This window comes from Semicossyphus pulcher, unplaced genomic scaffold (genome assembly GCF_022749685.1).
Source record: "Semicossyphus pulcher isolate SPU_LCO1_2020_fin unplaced genomic scaffold, fSemPul1.0.p SCAF_12, whole genome shotgun sequence".
Lineage (NCBI taxonomy): Eukaryota > Metazoa > Chordata > Actinopteri > Labriformes > Labridae > Semicossyphus > Semicossyphus pulcher.
The window spans coordinates 28,948,944-28,960,024 of NW_027211626.1; the positions used below are offsets into that span (position 1 = coordinate 28,948,944).

The following is an 11,081-nucleotide window of genomic DNA, read 5'->3' on the forward strand; positions in this document are numbered from 1 at the left end:
CACGTTACATCCAACACTGCTCAGGACCCATTCAGCAATACCATTTTGTAAAGTGTTCAGTCAGATCCACAAAGATGGCCATAAGAGATCCATCACCTGTTTAGCGCTGTAGCTGCTGTTATTGTGATGTTCTTAATCAAGCAGAAGTTCAACTACGTTTACAACAATGTGCTTCACTTGTCCACTAGGTGGCAGTAATGAAGCCGTAAGTACCATAAAAACTCAGAGCTTACATTTCACAAACATTACTCCACATTTAGTCTCGGATCCCACTGGCTATGGTCCGAGACGATATAGCCTCTGGGGACACCGGTGAACATGGCGGTTGGTAAGAGATAAATGTCTTTCCGTAAAGACTTCCTTTTCCACGTGCTGCATTGTTACAGAAAGAGTTAGCATTTTCTTGTGATTTACTTGTTCTTAACGGGTCTTACCTTTGCCGAAATTTCAACATCATGATGCAGATTTGTAAGAAGTAAAAATTCAAGTTTTGTCAGGTCTGTCCTCAAGAGGAGAAGAAAACTTTTAAAATGCTCATTTGTTAAACGGAGGTCAGATGGATCTGATGCATTCAAGGAGGTTGGGAAATCTGAACGCTGAGCATCAAGGGAATTAATCTCAAGTTAAATTTTAAATCTATAACGGATTGTTAGCTGAACTTAAATGCAGATGTCTGTTTATAGAGATGAATAAGAAGCTTAATTGTTGTCAGATCACGCCGATCTTCACGGCGGATTACGTTCTGCCTGCTTTTGCTCTCCTCACAGACCGTTTTTCCTGCACACGCCACAGCCTGCTGATACGTGATTGGTCAATATTACTCGGACCACAAGCGTAGTTCAAACGGAAACCAGAACACTTGCCTTACTGGAAATCCATGTCCCTCCGTAATCTGTGTTTACAGATTCTACTATGTAGAATTCTACTGTAGAATCTGTAAATAGAGATTACTCTATATTTAATTTGTAGCAGCTTTAATTAGAATCAACCCATGGAAAAAGATAGCACTACAACTGTTTTGTTTTTACAACTTTATCAATATTTATTCTTACTGATTTTAAACAAACTTCACAAATAGATCAATATTTAAAAGTTGTCACTGTCAAATACTAAAATTAAACAATGGCATCCAAGATTACATAGTCTTGAATGACTGATCTAGATACAATTGATAAAAAGACAAACAGGATGTTTGTACTTTAGCATAGCATAACATAAATGTAATGTATTTTCTAGTACATGTAAAAATATTATAAGCATGCTTTAAACAAAGCAGTTTGCATTAAAACGTGAATCAAAATGAGACATCAGGTTAATGTAATTTAACCTAATCTCTCATTAAACTAACAATTTTCTTTACCAGCTCCATCCATATAAGTGGACATCAACATGTTACACAATATTATAAATAACATCAAGCAGCAACACTGAGATTTACATTAACAATATTCAGATGGGTGCGAGCCTCCCGAAGCCTTTGTTTTTGGACACTATGACGAACCCCGTAGCCAAAGTAGATTATGAGACCTGAGGAAAAAGATGCGAGGATGCGTCATGTGGACATATATATATATTTTTTAAATTGCTAGAAACTAAAAAACATGCACAACCATATCCTTACCTACTGCCATCCAGACAGCATAGCTGATCCAAGTTTCTCCTCCCAGCTGAACCATCAGGTAGGTGTTGATGAGGACACTTAACACTGGAATTACAGGTAGACAGGGAACCTACAGAAATATAAGATCTCAGCACTAGTTATTCATGTTAATTGTGGGAGATTTTGGAAATGATTTACTTTCAGAGAGTTAAGAGAAGATTAATACTGCTCTCATGGCTGTACAGGAAAATATTGAGCTATCACAGGTGACCATAGCTCAGCACAAAGACTGAAATCAGGAGAACACAACAACCTTACTTTACCCAAAGGAAAGAGAACACCTCGAATGCTCACTAAATAACATCAATATAACTTTATGTAACTAATTAACAAGCAAATAACTATCAGTTTGTCTGTCCTCATAGTGTGTAATTCAAACTTCTGTCTTCATGATTGTGCTAACTGGGGTTGGCTACATTACATCTTAAACTAACTGTGCCCTGCGACAGCTCCTCTTAGTTAATCCCACCAACTGACCACCTGAACAAGAAAATCCATTAGAACTGTAAATCCTCAGGATAAGAGTAGTCCCGCCCACCACCATAACCCTCCAGTTTACCATGAAAGCAGCTTTAGTTGTGCTCTGCGGCTGCCTCCAGATGATCACAACAGCCAGAATTAATGTCAGCGTGAGGACAGTGACGAGCGTGACGCTCCACCACTCTCGTCTGCGGAGTGATTGCACAGCGTCGGACAACAGCAAGCTTAAAACGACCACCAGGACCACTACGGAAAAATCACAGAACTGTCATGAAAAAACCCTTCGGACAAATTGTCAGAAAATGAATTGTTTAGTATCCATTTCTATTGTGTGTTCATGTTTTAGTAACTCTTGAAAGTAGCACTGTTTGGAAACCACACTTAAAAGGGTAGTCCCGGTATTTTTAAGCCCTTTTCTCAACGCATTTTGGTGTCTAAATGACTAATGGGTACAAAAAGTTTTGGAATGCTCCAGAAAATCCCTTCAGCTGGCAGCTGCAAGACAAGCTGCAATTGCTGCAACTTAATCTTTCTAATACGGCCAATCAAATTACGCTCTATAAAAGTGCTTCTCTTGCCCCCAGCAGGCTCAGAATTTTATGTTAAGTGAAGCCGCTTTCCCACTGGTCAAAATACCAGATAACACCCACTAACTCACAGCTTTTTTGCTTAATGGGAAAGGCTACAATAGGCATTCAGACCCAGGTCAAATGCCTCTGCAGTAGACCTGGGTAATTATCGCCTCGGCTCCGATCAGCGTTGATAGGAACACAAAACCCGGGTTGAGACGCTAATCTCCTACCACTTTCCGGTGCGATGTTGTGCTGCATTGGTAACTTCTGCGGCTCCTTGTCATCTCAGCCACAAAGTCCACCCGTCTCCGTCCAAGCAAAGGGTATGACTGGTTACATTTTGGAAATGATCGCTACAGAGATGGACCTTTTTAATAAAGATGCTTAAAAAAAGGTCCCTCTCTGTCGGGTTCCTTTCTGGAACGTTGTCAGAAACTCAAGTGAATGTCCTATGATAGGGCACATTTGCCTGCAGGGATTACATTGCAGCCATAATAGCCGTCTCATGGCTGTGGTCTGAGGTGATCTACATGTACAGGAGTAATTTGTAACTATTTCATACTTAGACACCTCTCAGAACAAGCCACAGCAACATAAAGGAGAAAAGATAATCAAATCAATGAGGGAACACTTACAAATAACGACAGTAATTATGTTGACATTTTTAGAGGTGCGGTGGGTGGGTTGAGACGGAGGCCGAAACAGCCCCATCACAGTAAATGGTTCTGACCTATGGACAAAACCAGAGTCTTCTTTGTACCTGGGAGATCAAATAAACATGCTTAAAGGAAGAAATCTTTGCATGACTTAGTTGACAGAATTAGTTTCTTTTTTCAGCCTAAAATTCTCTTTTTGTACATTACTGAAAAGACGACGTTTCCATTAACTCTGAGTGACTACATACCTGAGTATCAGAATACACAAAGCAACAAGGGTGTAGGCAAAGATGGTCCCAATTGAACTCATGTTGACCAGTGCCTTCAAGTCAAATAACAGGACCATGAAAGCTGCAAAGACATCCAAACATTACTGACCCAGCAAGTCTGCTAGAATGCTGAGTTAGAGGACATGAGGGGATTAGTGTAACCTCCTAGTACTCAATGTTCACTTTAGTAATCAGGACACAAGACTCGCAAGTTACAATATTTATGTTAAAAAGTACATGTGTAAAGGTGTTAAATCTGCAGGAGGATTGGAATACACTCTTACTTTCTGCCCTGTGCCTTGCACATACAGAACAAGCCTCCTGCATTGGCATTGCACATTAGCACTGATGAACATAACTGTTAAAGTGTGCTGGACTTAAACTTCTAAGTTATTGTAAGCCAGATGGTTATCCATAGCTACAAGTGAGACAATTACATACAGTTCCAGGTATAATTGGGACTTCCTTACCAGCCACAGCACCTGAGGTCATTGTGGCAAACACAGGACTCTGCCTGGAGCTCATGTATCGAAGATGCTTGAAGAGCAGGCCGTCTCTCGCCATGGCAAAGAGCACTCGAGGCATTGGAAACATCACTCCCAAGAGACTGTAGAAGAAGAGAACAACAAGTTAATATAGTTCCTGCCAACACCAGGCAGGCTAGATTCAATTCCATAAGACATAGCTAAATTTATGTCAAGCAATCATTGTATAAATACATGAAGATCATGTGTAGATGATGATGACCATCACAACGTGAAAATTCCGCCTCTGCCCTATATTTTGCCTACATCATACATTTAGAAAAAATTTGCATATGTCTTAAATATCATTTTTTTGTTGATGTTTTATTACTATGTCCCTTGTTGATATGCCTTATATTAACCTTTGTAATTGGAGCCTCCTAGCATAAGAATTGTACAGTTGTACTTGTATTACCGGAGTGACAATGAACGTCTTGAATCTTGAATCAGTTAAATCTCATGTTGAGAAATACTCACTCTGAAAAACAATTCTATAATGCCTCCTCTAGCTTTGGGTGATATTTTACAACAGTGTATAAGGAAGGGCCTCCAATGCAAATTGAGGGCATGACATAAAGACAGTGTTAATTCAAATCTATTGATATCATCATGGGAAGCCTAGGATCTGGCATTTTACGGTTCGATGCATGCTAGGGAATAAAAGTTGGGAGAACTTTGCCTGGCTGCTTTGATTTTGACCCTTTCTTTTAGTCTCATTGCAACTCCAACTTTTGTTATGATTTTGTGCTATATAAATAAAAATTCATTGATTGATTTTGAGTTAGTAGGACCACATTACATGTTGGTGGGAGGGTTGATTTCCCCAGCAGACCTCAGGGCTCTTGCTGGAAAGCGCTTTCACCCAAGAGACCTTTGTTCTTGTCCTCTCTCTTGACGTGATACTTCATGAATTATGTCTTTTCTAAAGTCAACTGAGAAGCCTGGGCGCCTAAACTTAAAAAATTCCCTGCTTAGTTTTGTTTACGACCCAAAATGACTCGAGCTCTCCTGCATGTAAGCCCTTTGTTTGTTTGACCCTTCCATTGCCCCGACCACCTTCAGGTCTCTATAAACTCGAAGGCAAGTTTGTTTGCATGTACATGATTCTATACATTATACTTTGGTGACTATTTCATTAACTGCCCTGAGAATGGGTTGAGATGGTAAGTAGTATTTCTTCATGTCAATAATTGTTTGGTCATCGTATCCTTTTTGTATTTGCGATAAAGAGAAGAAAAACACAAGATTAGCACAACCTCTCCTGAGAGCCGCGTCTGTGGGACGAACAACCAGTACCTTGTTGAGAGTGCACAAAGGGATCCCACAGCCACAACATACTTTGCGGGCTCCCAGCCAACATACTCAAAGGCCACAGGTAAGGGGCTATGTGTGTCGAGCAGATAGTACGGCATCATGAGTGTCAGAGCAGCTGACACGCCAAAGTATGCCAGGAAGCAGACGAGCAGGGATGTCACAATCCCAAGAGGTATCGCTTTCTGTGGGTTCTGCACCTCCTCCCCTGAAACAGGAGCTCAGTTAGCTTCTTTCTTCCTTGTTCTTAATCTTGAGACAATACATCTAATTTTCCATTATATATTTAAACTTTGATGGTACACACAATGGTGTGTAAATAGTATTTTAAAACACTAACACACTAAAGAAGTTGACTCATTCTTATCATGATTAACCTGCTCATTGGTACCTGTTGTGGCAATGCAGTCAAATCCAACAAAAGCATAGAAGCAGGTTGCTGCTCCTGCTAATGTACCATCAAAGCCAAAGGGGAAGAAGCCACCGACACCAAAGTCAGCAGTTTCATTATGTGTCAATGTATGGTTCCTGTACAAAGATAAACAAATAAAATCACTGTCATCAAGGTCGCTCATTCTAGATGTAAATTATGATGTAGGTCTTAAAAGGTTTCCAGTCCCAAATTAGCTTAAGGGTGAAAGAAGAAATCTTACTCCGTTGCATTCAGGATGGTCTCCTGACTGATGTACCAGTTGTTTATGTCTCCTTTTATGAAGCCAGCGATGATAATAAAAACTAAGACAGCTACATTAACTGCAGTAAAAACTGTGTTCAGGACCGCTGACTCCTTCACACCGTACGCAAGAATCCCTGAAAATGAAAGAAAAGAGTTGAAGCTGATTTTCAGATTGCAAAATATCCTGCATCTTCTATTCATGTTGCTACTTTAGTTAAACACGTAATTGTAGATATTACCAGCAAGCAGCATAATCAGCCCAGCAGCAAAGAAGTCTGGGTATGGAGCCAAACCGGGTGAGTCCATCGGTGTGTGTTTGCTCAGAGTTTTAGCAATAACGTTGTCTATCAGGTCATCAAAGGTCCCAGTCCAGGCTTTAGCTACACTTGATGTTCCTGAGTAGACAAAAAACAAAAGCATAAAGTAATGTTTTATAGGAAACGTTCTTTTTGCAGGTTATTTTAAAGACCCCCTCCGGTGAAAATCCAGTGTTTAACCTTTTAACATCTTCATGTGGTGTTCTTCATGTGCTACTAAACATATCAGGGACAACATCAGCAGTCATCTCCATGGCTGGGCCTGTCTGCTTTTAAACTGCAGTGTACCAAGGACAGGCTGAACAACACGTTTTCAGATTGGCAGGTTTGAGACATCACAAACCTAAGGCGCCAATCCCGTTGATGGACGGGGTGGAACTATGCATGTGTAACCTATAGCAACCACTTCCATGATGTGCGAGCCAGCTGTAACTGCCATCGTAATTTTCGCAGACTCACTACTGAATACTAACGTTAACGTTACTACTACTAATTACAACATTTCAAGCTAATTTTCAACAAGTTGCCACTACACGATGGCATAGACGTGTTTTGTTTTCACAACGGAGGGGGCGGTTGGAAATGTGCATAGTGGGCGGGGACTATGCAGATTCATACATTTTTAATGAGGGAGAAGGAGGAGATTCCTTAGGAGGATTTCTACAACGTAATTAAACGTATTTTGCATTAAAAACATATCGGACACAATGTATTATTTCAAGCAGAGCATTTTATGTTTTAAAACATGACTGGAGCTGGTCTTTAAAAACTTTGGAATTATAGAAGTGGCATGAAAAAAATAGGAGGCAGGAGACCAAAGCCATTGATTACAGTTTGGCACTAAAGGAATTACAAAAGCAATATATGCACATGCACTGTGGCATCAGTCAATAGCCAATTTGTCAATGTCAAAAGCAGAAGAAATTAAATGTTGGGTTTTGGGGTCCTACTAATAAAACTGTACAGTATTTTGTACTCAAAGGTCCTCTTGTTGCTGTGGAGTCATCTGGTAGCTAATCTAAAGTCAAAGAACTCGCCCTGTTTGGACAGGCTGACACCTAAAATAATTGCTTAAATGAGGTTGTGCAATGATTAGTCAAAGGAGACATTTTTATATAGGGGCTTAGCTATCCCAGTATTGTGTATAGGCTTGGGATTACATTGGATTTTAGTACAAGTTCAGAGATAAGGCTCTGAAGCAGACTGTCCTCGTGTCTCAAAGTTGACTGTCTTCCTAAAGTACCTACTGGATGCACGTTTCAGTTGATTTGTGTTTGTAGGAGCCAAGCCGAAATCAGTCTTTTTGAGCAGATTATTCTGCCTGCCTGTACATTATAACAGAAAACAAGCTATGTCTTGTAACATAGAAAATGAATTCAGTAGTTTGTAAGTTTGTTAACCAGATGTGTTCTTTTCCAAGGAAGTTAAAAAGTTGCTACATTAGGGCTCAGATCCTGAAGGTCTTTAGGGGCCCTCCCAAATTTGCAGCTGTGATCTGCTTAAAACTGTTTAACTTAACTTTAGTATGTTTTATTTAGAATAACTTGTAAAACCTCTATTAAAGCTGTAGTAGGTAACATTATTAAAAAAAAATCATGTTCCTCTGGCTCCTCCTACTGCTCCTAATGGCATTTGTAAGAATTAATCACTCCTGAAACACACAACTAATCAGAGCCGAGCAGTCTCTCAGGCTGCTGTCGATCACACGCTGCGCAGCAACACTCCTCCGCGCATGCTCATGTGGTCAAGCTCAGTTTCTTCAGTGTGCGCAGAGTCAGCAGGTTTGTGTCCACAAAGGCTTAAAAACGACCACCAGGAATGAAAAACTGCCCATCCCTCCGTTTCAGTCGGGCTAGCGTTAGCGTGTTCTCAATGTAGCTACTGTTTAGCGTTGTTTCATGGCGGTGTGGCTGAAAATATTTTTGTGAAGTGCCCAGGCAGTATTACCATTTCAGACTTTCTCTGAATAGTTGTGTGTGCCTGTGCTCTCACAGCTAAATGTTCTCAACATCAGTGTGTTACTGCTTAGTTGGCACTGTTTTTTCCACTGTCTCTGTTAGCGAACTAAGTGCTGGTGGTTTTGCCGCTGGTTTGATGTGTATCTACTTCGATAGTGTTGGTGGTGTAATACAACGGCTGCGGTTGTTGTCATTTCACGTTTTTAGATTGTATATCTGGCTCCTTCAGTTGCTGTGGTAAGTAGCCTGCACACGCATGATAGCCTCCTCTGCGGGGAGGTCTTTGGAGGCAGGACTGAGCGCCTTGGAGAGAGAGGGGGATGGACCTGGAGGTTGTTTCAAATGTTGATGCCCAGTCCACTCTCTTCTCCATCTTACCTACTGCAGGTTTAATGTACAACTTAAATAAAAGTGAACAATACTTTTTAGTTTCCTATTGGAGGAAATAATCACAGATTTTAAGGTTGCTATGTATTTTTTCAGTTATTGGTTATTGACAACAACTTAAAGCATCTAAAATACAAAGTTAAGACTTTATTTTTTGTGTTTTTAAACACCAGGAAGGAATTAAAAATAAGGGGCGCTGTGGCTTCTAGAGGGTTAACATCAAAGAACAGCTACAATTGGTCAATAGATGCAGGATTCAGGCAGAATATAATTTAATCTTCAGAAGGCTCTCCCCATAGATCTAGCTGGATTTTGGCTTCATCAAAAAACTGTAATTTACCGTAAACTGGTATACTGCAAACTCACAGTGTCACTCAAGGTGTTGCTGTTTAAAAGCTGTAACTCTTTTTTCCAATTTATTCTTTTTAATTTCACTGCACTGAATCCATAAAAACACCTGAACTTTTACCATGTGTTTTACTTACCAATGACATAGGACAGCAGCAGGTTCCAGCCCGTCACAAAAGCCCACACCTCTCCCACAGCAACGTAGCTATAAAGGTAAGCTGAGCCTGTCTTAGGTACCCGGGCTCCAAACTCAGCGTAACACAACCCAGCAAAAACCGAAGCCACCGCTGCGACCAAGAAGGAGATGATGATGCTGGGACCAGACACTTCCCTGGCCACCTCTCCTGACAGCACGTAGACTCCAGCTCCAAGCGTGCTGCCAACACCCAGACCCACCAGGTCCAAGGTGGTCAGGCATCGGCAGAAGTTGGACTCTTCGCCTTCTGGCTCCAGAGGCTTCTTACGGGTCAGCGCCCGAATGAAGCGTAACACTCGGGCACAAGATAGTCTGGAATCAGAACATGAGAATGAATCAATGCAAGGAAACAACTAAGACAATAAAATAATAACATCTTTTTTTTTTTTAAAACAACACAGAAGAGATGCTATCAATCCTATGTTGAAGTACAAGTTGTGGTTTGTAAACCACAAGAAGTTCCTTTTGAACTCTAAAAGGCCCCAGAATACGGTGAACCAACTTTGCTATACGTGGTGCTAATTTTGAAGACACATTACCTGCTAGCCATTTCCAGGTGTGTGTGTTCAGTCTGCCATCAACATTTGAGAAGAACCAGTCTGGGTCCGCTGCCGCTGCTGCTGGTGTGTGATGGACAGAAAGGTCAGAAGGGGACAAACTTCTTTCTCCCTCCAGCCAGCAGCCTGCCACCAGCCCTGCTGCTGCTCAGCTGCACACCTGATATCACTTTAGGCAATCAATCCAGTGAGGTGGAGGCCTCCTAACTGACTGACATCATCTGCCTCTGCTACATATCAGTGCTTGCTGGACAGAGATAAGATATTCTTTAATGTCCCTGTAGAGATATTTTTTTTAATTTCTGTTTTTATTTTTTACACAGTCTAATCTTTTTTCTTTTATTAGTTAACAAATGTGATCCACAATGTAATCCTTTTTGACAACAGTTACAGCAGTTTATCTTTCTTCAGAATCTAAACATTTAGGTGGATTTATGAGGATTCACACAAACATGTTCTGTTTTGATGAAAAATAAAACAACAAAGTGTCTACATTCACAATGTTTCTGTAGAACTGATTGAACAGCATAATGTATCTCATGGGTTACTTCACTGATCTTCTCAAAGGTTTTTCTCTTTCCTTCCTGCATCAGATAGGTCAAAGGTAAGCAAATAAGCAAATGTGAATTGAATGAGAGTCCAAACACGTCCTCCTGTTATTGGCAGCAGAGTTCTCTTCTTATTGAGCCACAAATGTGATGACAAAATGTATTTATTGATCAGTGAGGAGGACAAGTGAAGTTGTCCTTCAGGCACTTGTTTGATGTAAGAAATCTCTATCCTGTAATACACACCTCGTATCACAAGATGGCAGCAGGAGTATTGTAAATGTGTGTGTGCAGAGGCCTCTCTCCTCCCTGCTCTCAGTCGATGACATAATCCCTCTGCCAATGAAAAGGAGGGAATTCTGTTTGAAATCAAGGAAGATGAAGAAGATGACGAAAGCGATCTGCTTCTTTAACCTTCTGAGGCAGAGGGTGCCTGCAAACTATTCATTACATTTTTCAATAAAAATATTAATAATAATGATTAAAGTGTGTTAATTGAAATCCACATCTCACTATTTTGACTCACAGATTGAATTAAATATTCCTTCATTTATTTTGTAAAACATGTGGATAATATATTAATGGCACTCTCTTCCCTCCCCCCGCCCGCCCCATGCTTCTT

The 11,081-nt window shown here is 40.6% G+C and overlaps 1 protein-coding gene across 1 annotated transcript; it reads right to left on the reverse strand.

Annotated features, from left to right (window-relative positions):
* Positions 1-1,414: 1,414 nt before the first annotated feature.
* LOC138588349 (cationic amino acid transporter 2-like) lies at positions 1,415-9,972 on the reverse strand. Its single transcript, XM_069658416.1, has 12 exons — positions 9,894-9,972; positions 9,296-9,666; positions 6,388-6,543; positions 6,126-6,282; positions 5,864-6,000; positions 5,458-5,680; positions 4,108-4,244; positions 3,617-3,719; positions 3,348-3,472; positions 2,220-2,386; positions 1,622-1,730; positions 1,415-1,527 (listed from the first exon to the last, which is right to left on the reverse strand). The coding sequence occupies exons 1-12, from the start codon at positions 9,902-9,904 to the stop codon at positions 1,415-1,417; spliced, it is 1,809 nt and encodes a 602-aa protein (XP_069514517.1). The 5' UTR covers positions 9,905-9,972.
* Between the last annotated feature and the right edge of the window lie 1,109 nt (positions 9,973-11,081).